Source organism: Wickerhamomyces ciferrii, contig 00080 (assembly GCF_000313485.1).
Source record: "Wickerhamomyces ciferrii WGS project CAIF00000000 data, strain NRRL Y-1031 F-60-10, contig 00080, whole genome shotgun sequence".
Taxonomy (NCBI): Eukaryota; Fungi; Ascomycota; class Saccharomycetes; order Phaffomycetales; family Wickerhamomycetaceae; genus Hansenula; species Hansenula ciferrii.
This window is the reverse complement of record NW_011887660.1, coordinates 2715-18688: the sequence shown is the minus strand read 5'-3', so window position 1 is coordinate 18688 and position 15974 is coordinate 2715. Positions and strand designations below refer to the sequence as shown.

Sequence of the window (15974 nt, the reverse complement as noted above, 5' to 3'; positions counted from 1 at the left end):
TATTAAAATTATTAAAAAAAATGGTATCAAAAAAAAAATGAAACTTTGATGACGTGTTGTAGTGAATGTAATAAATGTGGTATAAAAATTTGAATATTTGAAAAAAATGAATGTAATAATATACTAATGACATGAGTTATTTTTTGATTATTCAAGTCATTATGAAACTTGATGCAAAGAATAGATCACTTGAATCAATTTTCCCAGTGAAATAAAATCCAATAATAACAATAATATAAATCAAAATTAGTATACTTCCTTTAAAATAATTTGATTTACCTTTTGCATAAATATAAGTAAATAAAACAACTGAAATTATAGAAGCAACTAAATCCCATTTTGGGAAAATCAAAGTAAACATTGAATCTTTAACATTAACCAAAGATTCTTTATCACCAATGAAAAAAATCGAATATAAAACTAATGATGGAATTTGAATTAAACAAACTTGAAGTGCATAAGCTGAACCAATTTCCATTGATAAAGCAACATTACCATGTGTTGCAAATGAAATGGCATTTAAAAATTCAGTTGTATTTGGAACTAATGCAAATATAGTTATACCCAAGAATTTTGGATTAATTGGGAAATTTTTCAAAACTGAATCAACACAATCAACTAAAATTTCTGCAATAATTGCATATAATAATGTAGCACCTAATAAAACAATTGTAGATTTTTGTCTTGACCAATTTGGTGCATCATGACCACCAGATTCAATAACTTGTGATTGTTGAACTTCATTAATGTTTTCATTTGATGGTGATGGATTGATAGCTTTTTGTTGTTGTTGTTGTTGTTTATTTTCTGTTATTGGAGTTTGCCAGATTAATGCAGCATGAGTTCTTAATGTAAACCAAAGACCAATTGTATAAGCTAAAAATAATAATAATGCACAAATAATTGAAAAAGGCCTTAAAACTTCTTTAAATAAATAATCAACTTTCAGTGGAGGTTGGAAAAAATGACATTTTTGACAAGTTTTTTGACCTCCATTATTATAATTTGCTCCCAACATACCTGGTAAACAAGGTACACAACTAATTTCATATGAACCATAAATTTGATGGAAAATAGTTGGTGCAAACATAACACTTATAGAAAATAATAACATTGTTGAAGAAACTCCTGCACTTGCTGGATTATATCTTTGAGTTTTACGAATGAAAGCACCTGCACACATTGATAATCCTGGTAATAAAAGAACTGCACCTAAAATAGATCCAATCATTGAACCTTCCACAAGTGAACCTTTATGTTGATTTAATGCAACACAATATAAGAAAATTTCCACGATTGTTGAAAAAAAAGCATTAATCACAGCACCAACACCCATTGAAGATTGTGCACTAATAGATGCAACTGCTTGACCAATGAAATAAGCTAATGGGATAATTGATAAAAGACATAATGCAAAGATAACTGATTCATTTGTGAAGAATTTCTCAACACCAAAAAAATCTTTTATAATGAAAAAATCCACAATTGTGAAAATGACAATAAACATTAAATTTATGAAAAAAATATTTGTACCTTCCACTGTATATTTATAATAATGGAATCCTGCAGCTCTATAAGTACAAACCAAAATATTTGAATTTTTTCTTTTATCAGATGGTAAAGGTTTTGATGAATCAAATTTGAAAAAAATAGCTAAAGGATGTCTTCTTAAATGATCTGTTAAATTTGAAATGATCTTAGCCATTGGAATTGTGAAAACTAATAACCAACATAATAACCAAACAATAAGGAAAATTGGTTGTAAAATTAAATAAAAATATAAATAAAATAATATTCTTCCTAAACTCCAATCACCTCTACCAAATAATCTTTTTTTCTTATTATCATTATCATCATCAACAGTTTCTTCAATTGAAGGTAATGGTAACAGATTTTTTTGTTGTTGAGGATTCAATTGACTTGGTTGTTGTTGTTGTTGCTGCTGGTGTTGGGATGGTGGTTGTTGAATAGCAGAACTTGTACCAGTCACATGTGTATCAGTGGTTGGTAAATTTATTTGACTTGCACTGAAAAATAATTTATTTTGTTCTTCAGTTCTCCATCTTTCATATTCAATAAAAGTACTACCTTCATTTATATCTTCATTTAAATAATTTTCATCTTTTTGTAAATAAATAACTTTACCAAATGGCCATAAGAAATATATACCTAAATTAAAGAAAACTTTTGCATAATTAACAGATGAATAACCAAAAATTAATAAGAAAATTGAACCAATGGTACAAAGTATAAAAAATAATAAACCAAATGAAATTGACCATAATAAATTTGCTAAATGTATACCATAACTAATTTTTTTCTGTTTATCATCATCAGTTTCATGAATATCCTGATCAGCTTCTCTTTGAACAGAACGATCTTTTTTATATAAGGCAGGCTTCCAGATTCTGATACCAAATGGATGTGTAACATTAATGGCATCTTGTCTATTTCTTAAAGTGAAATCTTCTTCAGATGTAGTTGAATGATTATCGTCATTATCATCATTGTTATTGTCATTATTTCCATCATGATAATCATCAACATCATCTTGACCATAATCTTGATCTTGATCTTCATTATCCTGGTCATTATCTTGACGTGTTTGATCATCTTGTTTACGATAATACAATTTTTGTTGAGATTGTGTTTGATTATGTGATAATTGAGATACTGTTCTTGATAAAGAAGGTTGTCTTGATTGTTGATTAAATGGATGTAGATGTTGTTGATAATGATGACTACCACGCTCAGCATCTTCAAATGTATGATTTGATTGACGATCTTCTTCACCCTGTTGTTGTTGATCAGAAGGTAATTGACCTTGAATATGATAATCTGCTTGTTTTTGTTCTAATTTTTTTAATGTAGAATCAGCATTGATAAGATTCGAAGTAACATCATGGACTAAATTTTGAACTTCTTTTGGTTGTTCTTTCAAATTTTTAGTTGATTTCCTATATCTATGTCTCAATGCATCATTATAACCTTCTAGATATTCTCGCTCAATATCCTGCTCAATTTCATCCAAATCATCATCCACACTATAGACATATTTTGGTGAAGGTACTTGTTGGAAACTTAAGGATGGATTTTTTTGCAGTTGAGGTCTTTTCTTCTTCTTATTAGGGTTTTGATTGGCCTTCAGTGTATTATTCTGAGATGATGCTTGTGATCTATTATCATATTGACCTTGGATTAATGGTTGTGCAGGGAATTGACCAACATTACCGCCAGAAGCTGTGGTATTAGATACCTGAGGCGAGAGCTGTGCACTGTTTCTGCCCAGCTGATTGTACTGGTTTTTGTGTATATTCTGCTGCGGACTTCCCGTGTCCCTCTCCTTGTCTTTACTCATCCTATGAAGAGATTACCACTGGGTTGTTTTCTGATGAATTGATGTTTTTTGGTTGTTCCCAAGTATTAATAGTAATCAAATTTCTTATAGATTCCACATGTTTTGGTGGGAATTCGCGGGTGATCGTGACTTTTGTTTACATTTTTATTTTTATACCATTAACAAACTTATTCAACAATTTGCTGAAAAGCGTGTCAACTGAACAGGAGATGAAGACTTGAAAGGTTACTATGATGTTTGGTGCTCTGTGATAGCTGTTAGGGATGGCTTGCGGATATGAAGGTTCTTTTGTTTCATTCGTTGATCCATTTTGAGTGGTTTACAGAGTTTCTTCCAAAACCAATAAATTGTTTTGTCTTTATGAGATATCATAGTAGGAATACATGTATCATTATACCATTATATTGGTGTTGATAAGACTTAAACTACGTATTTTAGCAATTAAAAAGAATTGTGTATAGTTAATTAGATTTGAATACCTGCTTAAAAGTTTTTACGATTTACTACAATATATCCTTAAAATAAAAATATATAATTAAGAATTATGAGATCTCTTTTTTCAGAGTCATTCTAATTCACCAAAATATAACTTAAGGTAGAATACAGCATCAACTCTAATCATGAGTTTTGGAACCCAAATCCCATCAAGTGTTATTTTTCTGTAAACTATTTCCACTAATTCATAGACAATTTGTTTACGAACCTTTCTTGTTGGAACATCATCCAACTCTCTATTGAATGGTAGGTGATTTAAATGTGATTCTAAAACCTCTTCTAATGATTCAATAATTCTATCATGAACAATATTCATTTCTCTAATATAATTGCGATTATGCTCAATATCATCATTCATTTTGGAGGACTTAAGTAATGAAGAACTTCTGCGATTTAATATATCCTACAGAATATTAAACATATTTTATTGCAATCAGTGATACTTTTCCTACAAATTTTAATTATATATATCACTTATTTTTAAAATAAATTTTCTTTTTGTGCCATATGATAATTTAATTACAGCTTTTGTGTAAACTAAAATTGTGTTTTTGTGTCAAATTAATGATTATCTATAGTAACGTCGAATGCAGCATATAAACGGCCTAACTATCATCATTATCGACATAGCAAAGCGCGGGAGCTTCAAAGTTTGTAGTATTATTCCAAATGCTTCACAATATTAAGGGTTAACAAACCCTTTTGATAATTTCAATCAAGCTAATGGTAATTCTAAGCTAATAAGTTAAATTTAGCTTAAAGCACATCTGAACATAACTGGTGTATTACCACGTAGCTCTTATCCTTTATACATATTCTTTTCACTACCAAATAGCCGTATTTCAATCTTTCACCATGTGTTTAACGTCGAAAAAATGACATGTACCTGTTCAATTGACAGCTCTCTTTTAATTATGGGGTTTGCTGATGCCAGTTGAAATATCAAGAGTTATCAACATAAAACAGGATTGGACGATATCACTTGCTATAAGCCAGTCATGTACTTGTTGAATAAGATACCTACCTGCAATAACATTTAGACATAAATCCAAATGGTTTAGATGTATACCTATTGTAAAACATAAAGTACAAATAGTGTTGATGTAGAGAAGTTATGTCCGTAGATGCTCGCTCGCTCGCCCGCGATTCTTCAGTTGGCTGAGGTGGTTTTTTTTTTAGAATTTTTGTAAAAAGTGACTAATTTGAATCCTTAAAAAACATGGTTTTGCAATCTTGTGCAAAATTTACTCCATTAAAGAACTATATGTCTTTACAAAACATGTTTAACAATTCCTCAACTATTGTATGATATATCTAATCATATACCATGAGTAATATCAAATTTTACATATAATTGAATGGTTATATAAATTTTGGGAAGCTCAGCTTCCCGTTTTTTCGCTCTTCTGAGAATTTTTTTTTTTTGTTCTCTGCAAATTTGCGCTTTAAAAATCTGAAGGCGATTTTTTCACTTTTGTGAGAAAGTGACTATTTTTATCTGTTAAAATGGTATAAATATCACTATAACTTGAGATATAGTAACGTTAAAGTATTTTGTGTCTTACAAAATATGTAGAAGAATTATATAGCTATTATAGGATACCATTATTAGAATACCATCTTCGAGCTAAAATTTATCAGCATCTTCACCTTTCTTGTTCACATAAATATGAAATCTGTATGAACTTTTTTTTTTCTCCATAGTACTTAAGAAGCAAAAATCGATTTTCGAACAAATACGCAGCGGATTTGAACAGTAATAAACAGTGAAAATAGATTATTCTGAATAAGATATTATAAAGTGGACCATATGATAGCTATGAATTTATTAAAGAAATATTGTATGAAGTGTATATCCTTTAAAGATGATTTGTAGTCATGAATCACATAAAACATGTCTCTATAGTACATAATTTAGTCACTTTTCTCTCAAAAGGGGACTAAAAAAAGATCAATTACGAGAAATTTAGAGAGAATCAATCCGATCTAATTAAAACCAAACTAAAAACATAAAACAAAGTACATTTTCAACCATTATTAAAAGATCAACAAGATAAATCTACAAGATACAATTATCTTGTCATTAATCCTGGCTTAGATACTTAGTATATGCGCCGCTCTATTTGATACCCAAATTTCAAAGTACCCGTATAAATTTTCGCAAAGACATTGTCGAATAATTTTTCGGTACGTTTAAAAATATTGGACAAGGTTGGAATAGATGAATTAAAGATTGGGTTATATCATTATCTTGAAGAAGTGAAGCTATATTATTACCAGGATCATATAAATCTCATGGATTCTAGGATCATTTCAAAGTTTAAATCAACAAATTTGCACTTTTTCCCATTATGATATCATCATTTAAAGTGTAATCATAATAATGTATGTGTTTTAAGTCTGGGGTAAAATAGATCTTCCGAGATTTGTATATAAACAAATGGAATTCTAGTAAAACTTTCAATCAAAATCCTCAACTATCAACAACTATATTCAACAACATACATTGATCATGACAATTAAAAATTATCCATGGTGGAAAGATTCCACAGTTTATCAAATTTGGCCAGCTTCTTATAAAGATTCAAATGGTGATGGTATTGGTGATATTCAAGGTATTATATCAACGTTAGATTATCTTGAAGATTTAGGTATTTCAGTTGTTTGGTTATCACCTCATTATGATTCTCCACAAGATGATATGGGTTATGATATTTCAGATTATGAATCTGTTTATCATAAATATGGTAATATGGATGATATGAATCAATTAATTGATGAAGTTCATAAAAGAGATATGAAATTAATTTTGGATTTAGTTATTAATCATACTTCAGATCAACATGCTTGGTTTAAAGAATCTAAATCTTCATTAACTAATCCGAAAAGAGATTGGTATATTTGGAGGAAACCTCAATATGATTCAAAAGGTAATAGGAAACCACCAACAAATTGGAGTTCAATTTTTTCAGGTTCTGCATGGAATTATGATCCAACCACTGATGAATATTATCTTTGTCTTTTTGCCAAATCTCAACCTGATTTAAATTGGGAAAATGAAGAATGTAGAAATGCTATATATAAATCAGCTTTAGAATTTTGGTTTAAAAAGGGTATTGATGGATTTAGAATTGATGTTGCAAGTATGTATTCTAAAGCTTCAAATTCCAAAGGTAAGTTTGAAGATGCTCCAATTATTTATCCAAATCAAGAATTTCAACCTGCTGGTGAATTAACAACAAATGGACCACGTATTCATGAATTTCATAAAGAAATGTTTAAAAAAATTACATCAAAATATGATGTTATGACTGTTGGTGAAGTTGGTTTTTGTTCTAAACAAGAAGCTCTTAAATATGTTTCTCATGCAGAAAAGGAAATGAATATGATGTTTTTATTTAATGTTGTTTGTGTTGGGTATGATGGTGATAAATTTGATTTTAAAGGTTTTAATTTAAAAAATTTTAAAGATGCAGTTATTTCACAAAGTGATTTTGCTCAGGGGACAGATGCTTGGTCAACTGTATTCATTGAAAATCATGATCAAGCTCGTTCAGTTTCAAGATTTGGTAATACATCAACTGATGAATTATGGAATAAATCTGCAAAATTATTAAATATGTTGGAAATTTCATTAACTGGTACTTTATATATTTATCAAGGTCAAGAAATTGGTATGACAAATTTACCAAAAAATTGGTCAATTGATGAATATAAAGATATTGAAACTTTAAATTATTGGGCAAAACATAAAATTGAACATCCAAATGATTCAGAATCAGATTTAAAATTAATGCAAAATATTCAAATTACTGCAAGAGATCATGCAAGATCACCAGTTCAATGGGATGATTCTCCAAATGGTGGATTCACATCGGGGAAACCATGGATGAAAGTTAATGAAAATTTTACTAAAATTAATGTTAAATCTCAAATTAATGATTCAAATTCAATCTTATCATTTTATAAAAAATCTATCCAATTAAGACAATTATATAAAAAACTATTTATCCATGGAGATTTCAAAATATTAGATTATGAAAATGAAGATTTATTTAGTTTTATTAAATCATTTGAAGATTCTAAAAGTTATATTGTCTTGAATTTTAGTAATAAAACCATACCTTTCAAACCTTTAGTTGATGGAGAACTGGAATTATTACATACCAATGTTGACACACCAGAACCAGGTGTACTATCCCCATATGAAGGTAGAATTTATATATAGTTGAATAAAGATAAATTAAATTAAAATAAAATGAATTGATGCTTATATTCTTTTAAATTCACTTGACTTTGAGATCACGTGAGTATGACGTAATCACAAAATTCAAAACTTCGCGCTTTTTTGTTTTTTCGCGTTTTTCTTAAAAACTTCGCCATTTCAACAAAAAACAAAAAAAAAAAAGTGAGCATAATTTTGGATTTTGTTGAAAGGGATCAAACAAATCAAAAAAAAATATAAACACATAATCAAACAAAATCAATAAAATTCTCATTTTTTGATATTCAGTTAATCAAAGAAAAGTTTATCATTCGTTAATTAAAAACAAGTCCAAGAACAAGGCTGGGAAAAAGTTTATTTAGATCATTTTGATTCCCTTATTCTGATTTTTCTAAAAATACTCATACCGTGATTTCAACACATAACAACAACAAAAGAGAAATAACAAAATCCTCATAAACAAAACAAAACAACTGGGGAATACATATATGGCTTGATTACTGAAAAACCATAGATTATATTTCAATACAATTCAGATCATTAATATCATCAGTTCTTTTTCATATTTGCTTTTATCATAATTTAATTTAATTTTATTACCCATATTCCATCCATAATGAAGTTTTCAATCATATATTTATTAAGTTTGATTTCAATGGTCAGTGCTCAAGCTGCCGGTGCAGCTCCTGTTGGTGATGGTGCTGCTGCTGCCGGTGCTATTACTACTAAAACAACAGTTATTACAACAACAAATGCAAATGGTGTTACTATAACTCAAACTCAAACTTCAACGGGTGCTAATACTGTGAATACAGCCACTACAGCCACTGGTACTACTGCTACAACTACTGCTACAACAGGTACAACAGGGACCGCTACAACAGGTACAGGTACTACAGCTACCACAGGTACTGGAACAGGTACAACAAATACCGCTGCAACTGCAACTGGTACAACAACTGATACTGGATTAGTTCCAACTGCAACTGGTACTTCAGGTCGTACAACAACAGATTTAACTCAAGAATCTTCAAATTCAGCAAATCCAACTTATACTTATTCAGATGAATCAACAACTTATATTACATCATCTGCTTGGACTTCAATTTGGGTTACAGTTACTTATTCAAATGGTGGTGTTGCAACTGTTCAAACTACTTATTCTCAACGTTTCAAGAGTTTTTATAGTGAAGTTAGTTCAGTTCCTTCAGGTACTATTGGTCTTGGTAGTATAAGTGGATCTGTTGGTGTTGTTAAAACTCAAAATTATATTACTCAATCTTCAACAAATGCTGGTGTTGTTAGTACTATAAGTTCAGGTTTATTATTTGTTGTTGCTTTATTATTCTTGTGAATGTGAAGCAATGCTTGCAAAAAAAGACAATTATAGTTATTATTTCAATTAATTTTTGATCTGGATTTATCAAACTTGACAGCTTTCGTCACTTCATTCTTATTTTTCTATTCCTTTAACTAGTTTTCCCCCTTTTTTATTTTACTTCTATAATTTATATATAAAATTTGTTAAAATTTGAGATTTATATTTGTATTTTTATATCATTTGGAGAAGAACAAAAAAACATAATTTGTACATTAGAGAATTATAAATAATATCAAGTATTATATCATATATATATCAATGTAGTGAGTTAAGCGCTACAATTGTCATTATTTTTTTTCAAAATTCCTTTCATTAAATAAAAGTTATAAACATACAGATCAACTACAAAGTCTCCCTCTTTCACCACCTCTTTTCTTACTTTCTTTTCTCTTTTTAAATTATTTCTTCATTTCATATCGTTAATTATAACAGATATCCCCATAACAAACACTTTTTTTATTTAAACAGTTAAAAGTGGTTTAGCAGATCTATTATCAGCATCTTTATGACTTAAAAATTCTAAAGAATCAGCATCACTTAATTTTAAAACTTTTCTAAATTTCATACCAATTGGGAATAATTTAGCTCTATCTGATGATTTAGTCCATAAAGAAATTCTAATTGCAACTTTTCTAACATTTAAAACTGCACCATTAACTTCATTATCATCATCTTCAATAGTTTCACCAATAACACTTAATAAAGTTCTTAACCATAATTCATTAATATTAATATCTTTATTTTTAAATTGGAAATTCCATTTACCACCTTTTGAATTTTCTGGATCTTCCCATTCAGGTTTAATATTTTCTCTAAATAAATGATAATCAGCTTTTAATGGTAATTCACCAGCTTGTGGAATTGAATTGAAAATACCCCAAAATTCTTCAACACTTGAAAAAGTAATAACTGGTTTTAATAAATCTGACCATGATTCTTTTGGATTATTTGCAGGTTTTGTATACCATAAAGTCCATTTTGAATTTAATGGATGTTTAACATTAAATTCCTTTTTTGAATCTAAAACTGTTGATTGAGCATTATCAGTTGAAGTTTCAGTAGCTGGAGCTTCAGTAGCTGGTGCTTGAGCGTCTAAGGACAAGTTTTCAGTAGCTTTGTTCAATTCTTCAGACATTGTTTTGAAATTATCAATCTTTAAATTCTTTTTGAAGGCAATTTAATTTATTTCAAAATGTCGTTTTTGTCCATTTTAATATAAAAATTTTATCAACAAACAGAAAATTCGCGAATTTTATTTTTCCTTCTCAAAAAAATTCGCGAAGATATTTTAAATTCGCGAAATTAGTATTTGGTGTTTGGATGTTTGATTATGGGGATTAAATATAAAGTACTCGTTTAAATTTATACAAAGTGAATTGATTGAGAATTGATATAATAAAGGATTAAAGGTCAAAGGTCAAAAGATGGACTATCTCAAGATGTTCCTGGCTACCACTGCTTCGTTGACTACGGCATCGGCTTTACTTTTGTACAAATATCAACAGAAATTGATTTATCCTAATCATCTTGTGGCAGATGGTGCTGGAGTTCCACATGATACTCCAGATTTATATGATCTTGAATATGAAGATTTAATAATTGAAACAATAGATCATATTAAAATTCATGGGTTTTTATGTCTTCAACCAAAATCAAGATTAAATTTACAAAATGAAACAGTATTAATCCTTAATCCCAATGCTGGTAATATTGGATTAGCTTTACCTACAGTTAAAAATTTCCATAATTCAGGATATAATGTCTTAATTTATGATTATAGAGGTTATGGTACATCGACTGGTGAACCTTCAGAAATTGGATTGAAAATTGATGCTGATACTATATTAAAATTTATTGAAAATCATGAAATATTAAAAGATTCAGAGGTAACACTTTATGGAAGATCTCTTGGTGGTGCAGTTGCAATTTATTTAGCTTCCAAAAACCATCCATTAATTAATAAAGTTATATTAGAAAATACTTTCCTAAGTATAAGAAAAACAATTCCTCATGTTTTCCCCTTTTTAAAACATGTATCTTGGTTATGTCATCAATTATGGGATTCAGAGACTTTAATAACAAAAGTTCAATCAAATGTTAAATTTTTATTTCTTAGTGCTGAATTAGATGAAATTGTACCACCTTCACATATGAAAAAATTATATGAATTAGTTGAAGAATATGATTATAAGAAATTCATCTTGTTTGAAGGTGCTCATCATAATGATACTCCTTTATATCCTGGTTATTGGGATATAGTTAGTGATTTTTTAGATTTATGATAATGTATAACGATCAATTGGCATGAAAGATACTAAAGACTACATGTAATTTGATCTCCTAGTATATTGTATATTTAACAACCTGCAGGACATTCATTCATTTCTTCATCAATCATCCATTTTTCAAAACATCCAAAATGTCCAGTATGACCACAAGATAATTTAAAAATTGTTAAACCTTTTATAGGTTCATTACAATAAGAACAAAGAGTTCTTGATTTACAATTTTCACAATACCAAGTACCAAATTCAATTTCCTTTGGAGATTTCAAATGCTTTTCCTTTAGGTTTTCATTTATAATTAATTTATTACAATTTGAACAAAATCTTCTTATTGTGGTGGAATTTAATGACATTTCTTTAAATTTTGAATATTTCGATATGGATATTATCTTAGTTATTGTCATGAAGAATTGTAATTTTTGTAAATATTCAATATATGTATGTAAAATTTCTTTTATTGATTGATCTTTAAAAAGTTTATAACGTTCATTAAACATTATCAACATTGTACATCCCATTATTAAATCTCCCTGGTCTAAACTGAAATCAATTGCCTTTTTAATCAATTTTTTAGGTGCATAAGGTGGTAATGTAATATCTAATTCATTTTGTTTTTGATTAGTAAATTGTCTTGTTAATTCTGATTTATGACTTTCTTGTTTAATTAATTTATTAAAATTTGATTTTTTATTTAATAATCCTGATGATAATTTAGATTTTATAATATTATTATTAGAATCTAAAGCTTTATTTGATATAGCTGATAATGATGATGTAATTGAATATGATGGAGATGATGATTTACCAAATCTATTATGATTTGATTCAGGAGAATCCCCAGATGGTAATAATGATTCCATTATAGAATTTCTTGGTTTTCTTTTAGATAATGGTAATGATATTGGATTAGTTGTTGAATTTGAAGTTTCAACAAATTCCAATGCAGATGATGATTCTGCATCTTGATTATCATTATTATTTAATTCGGATAGTTTTAATGAATCACGTTGTTCTTTTGATGGTTCTTGATTTGGTTTTGCAGGTAAATCATCCCATTTTAATAAATCTTCTTTTGTTAATGTTTTTTCTTTATCTTTTTCATCTAAAGTAGTTTCATTTTCATAATCTTCATTTATATTTTCTTGAATTTGATCAAAATTATCATTTTTCAATTTAGTGATTTTTAAATCATCTTTTGATTTATATGACATTTCTTTAGAATTTAATGAATTATTAAATTCACTTAAATCACTGAGAGATGGCGATTTCCCATAATTTATTGTAGAATTTGATGTACTATATTGATAATCTTTATTTATATCCGAATTGTAGCTTTCATTATCATTTAAGTTATGTGTAAGCTCTTGATTTATCGTAGTATCATTTTCTAATTCATATTTTAGCTCTCTTTCTAAATTTTGTTCCCATATTAATGATTCTTTTATAATTTTCCAAGTTTGAGAATCTCTTAAGCATCCAGCTTCATTAGCAATTATGGAATTTAATTGACAATTTTCAATTAAGTCTTCTGATGGATCAATTTTATAATTTGATGCTAAATAATTTAAAGTTTCTTCTGATTTAAAAATTGATAATGAAACAGGTACAACATAAGGATTTGTAAAAATTTGATTTTGATGACGATGTCCTTGACTCCCCTGAGATGTCATTCTTGGTATATTTGGTCTAAATGCACTTGAAGTTCTTGACATACCAGGTCTTGGTGAATGTTCTGGGAATGAAGAAACAGATGGACTATTAATTGCTGTATTCAATGATGAATTGATTGGGGAATTTGGCGAAGTTGACATTAATGAAGTCATTGGATTAAAACTATTAGATGTTGAAGATTGTTGTTGTTGTTGTTGCTGTGCAGGGAAATCAATTGGTTCAATTTCATTAATTGGTGCAATTTCTTGATCTAAAAAAATTAAATCATTAGTAACAGACCATGAAGTTGCATTAATATGTAAATTATCAATTGGATGATAATATGAATTCAAATCTTCTTTAATTAAATAACTATCTTTGGAACAAGTTAACATTGTTCTTTCATCTTTAAAAGCTAACCCTGTAATTTGAGAAGAATGTGATTCAACATCATATTCGGGAATATATTTTCTTTTCAATGAATAAACCTGTGTACTTAATTCATTTGTTAAGAAACTTGTTGCAATTTCAGCATTCATTATATTTGTAATTCCTTGAGAATTTGGTCTAAATCTAACTTTATTAATTGGTGCAGCTGTATAAATCACATGTTCAGGAATTTGTCTAGCATCATTATTATTCATATTCCAAACTTGAATTTGTTTATCTCTACCACCACTAACAACATAATCTAATTCAGGATGCCAATCTAATGATAATCCAGGACCTGTATGGGCATTAAATTTTCTTTCAAATTGATTGGGTACTCTTAAATCCCATTTTTGTATAACACCAGAATCAAAAATTGCACAAATTTTCTTATTATGGAAAGGTGAAAATCTTAATGATCTTACGGCATCTGAATTACCATGCATTGTAAATACAGGTTTTGATTTATTTGATCTTAAATCCCAAAGTTTCATTGCACCATCTTGTGAACCAGATATTAATAAATGTGAATCTAATGGACTGAAAGATATTTTATTAACAGCTCTTGTATGATCATTGTATTTCAATACCATTTTATTGTTTTGGGATTGTATAGCACTATTAAATATGAAAATTGAACCAGTTGTGGTAGAAGTTGCAATATATTTACTATAATTTTGATAACCAGCATCAACATCTAATATGGAACCAATCACTTTTTTATTCTTCATATAATAAGTATTTGATAATAAATCATTTATAGGTGAGATACCAGAATTATCAATTTTGAGAATTTGTAATAAATTTTTACCAGTAACAACAACAGAATCTGAAGAATCATGTAACATTGATAAACTTGTTAATTCTTGATTTGCTTTATATTTTACTTGAGCATTTGTATCATCTAAACTAGCTGGGTCATGTAATGGAGTGAATGATGGAGGTGATTGCCTTAATGAAGAAGCAGTAAATGGAGTTGGAACCCTACTTGGAGATATTGATGATTGAGAAGTTGAGCCTGAATTACCATAAATGTTAAAAGCTAGACGTGCCAAAGTGTTTGATGGTCTCAATGAAGAGCCATACTGACCGCTGCTTCCTTCACTTGAACCATATCTATTATCATATGACATTTTCCTGAGGAGTGCATCAGCTGGGTAAGCACAGGTTTAGATTGGAAGGTTAATTGTGCTTTAAAATTGTCACTCTGATGTTGATGTTGAAGTTGAAGTTGGTGATGTTTATCAAAATTCGCGAAACAGCGATAAATTAATTTTAGTTTAGTAAGCAATGACATAAGCAGTATAAATGTTCACTGCAATATATTACTTATAATACTAGCAGTTGTTGACGGGATTTATTATCTCTAGCCAGTGCAGATAGTTTTCATCAAGTGATATTGTATAATGACCTTTTTAGATTCATAGAATTAGTACTGAGCTAGATCTATAGTACATTGACCAATTAATTCACCGTATATATTGGTATACGACGTAAATGTTCAAACTAGTTTGACGTACAACATTGAGAGGTTACATTCAGGACATGTATATAGATCGGAAAGCTTAATTAATGACGTTAAAATGAGTTAGTATGTTATCAATTCTTCATACCACCACAAGCTCATGGGATCAAACATGTTTAGTGAATAGGTTTCAAATTTTATATTGTCAATTACATGAGAGCTTGTATGAGACATATTATAGTCATGAATATATTATTGAAGATCATTTTGGGATTCAGCTCATGGTTTTATATCCAACTTTCCATGAATGTATTACAGCTTCAATGAACTTTTATATTGGTTATAAGAATTTGATGCTAAGATTATTCAAAGCTAAATTGGCTGCAATTGACTAAGATCAAACCCTATAATACGTACTTAATGAAGATATTATGTAAATCATTTTAGCTAGACGTACCAGTTAATGTATACCAGTGGGTCATTGGCCATTATTCCAGCAGTAAGGTACGTAAACAATAATAATCAATACAAAATCATGGTGATTACACTCACTATATATATAGTTGCAACTTGCATATGGTATACGATCGGTTTTCGGAAACAAAATGTGCATTTTCGGTGCTCGGTGGCAATTAAGCTTCCGAATCGCTCTTCGGTGCTCTTAAATGCATCCGAATTGTTGAGTT

At 28.8% G+C, this 15974-nt stretch overlaps 7 protein-coding genes across 7 annotated transcripts; 3 read left to right on the top strand and 4 right to left on the bottom strand.

Moving 5' to 3' along the window:
• Positions 1–151: 151 nt before the first annotated feature.
• On the bottom strand, positions 152–3358 carry VNX1 (calcium/hydrogen antiporter; the record flags this gene model as incomplete). Its single annotated transcript, XM_011276338.1, has 1 exon — positions 152–3358. The coding sequence occupies one exon, from the start codon at positions 3356–3358 to the stop codon at positions 152–154; it is 3207 nt and encodes a 1068-aa protein (XP_011274640.1).
• A 565-nt stretch (positions 3359–3923) lies between these two features.
• On the bottom strand, positions 3924–4274 carry BN7_3004 (uncharacterized protein; the record flags this gene model as incomplete). The annotated part of the gene is made up of 2 exons (XM_011276337.1): positions 3924–4173; positions 4261–4274. 2 exons carry the CDS (start codon positions 4272–4274, stop codon positions 3924–3926), a joined length of 264 nt encoding a protein of 87 aa, XP_011274639.1.
• A 2091-nt stretch (positions 4275–6365) lies between these two features.
• On the top strand, positions 6366–8081 carry MAL6 (glycoside hydrolase family 13 protein; the record flags this gene model as incomplete). The annotated part of the gene is made up of 1 exon (XM_011276336.1): positions 6366–8081. One exon carries the CDS (start codon positions 6366–6368, stop codon positions 8079–8081), a length of 1716 nt encoding a protein of 571 aa, XP_011274638.1.
• A 652-nt stretch (positions 8082–8733) lies between these two features.
• KRE1 (Kre1p) lies at positions 8734–9432 on the top strand (the record flags this gene model as incomplete). Its single annotated transcript, XM_011276335.1, has 1 exon — positions 8734–9432. One exon carries the CDS (start codon positions 8734–8736, stop codon positions 9430–9432), a length of 699 nt encoding a protein of 232 aa, XP_011274637.1.
• Positions 9433–9919: 487 nt separating this feature from the next.
• CDC33 (translation initiation factor eIF4E) lies at positions 9920–10594 on the bottom strand (the record flags this gene model as incomplete). The annotated part of the gene is made up of 1 exon (XM_011276334.1): positions 9920–10594. One exon carries the CDS (start codon positions 10592–10594, stop codon positions 9920–9922), a length of 675 nt encoding a protein of 224 aa, XP_011274636.1.
• A 289-nt stretch (positions 10595–10883) lies between these two features.
• BN7_3000 (uncharacterized protein) lies at positions 10884–11741 on the top strand (the record flags this gene model as incomplete). Its single annotated transcript, XM_011276333.1, has 1 exon — positions 10884–11741. The coding sequence occupies one exon, from the start codon at positions 10884–10886 to the stop codon at positions 11739–11741; it is 858 nt and encodes a 285-aa protein (XP_011274635.1).
• A 74-nt stretch (positions 11742–11815) lies between these two features.
• RTC1 (Rtc1p) lies at positions 11816–14956 on the bottom strand (the record flags this gene model as incomplete). Its single annotated transcript, XM_011276332.1, has 1 exon — positions 11816–14956. The coding sequence occupies one exon, from the start codon at positions 14954–14956 to the stop codon at positions 11816–11818; it is 3141 nt and encodes a 1046-aa protein (XP_011274634.1).
• Positions 14957–15974: the final 1018 nt, after the last annotated feature.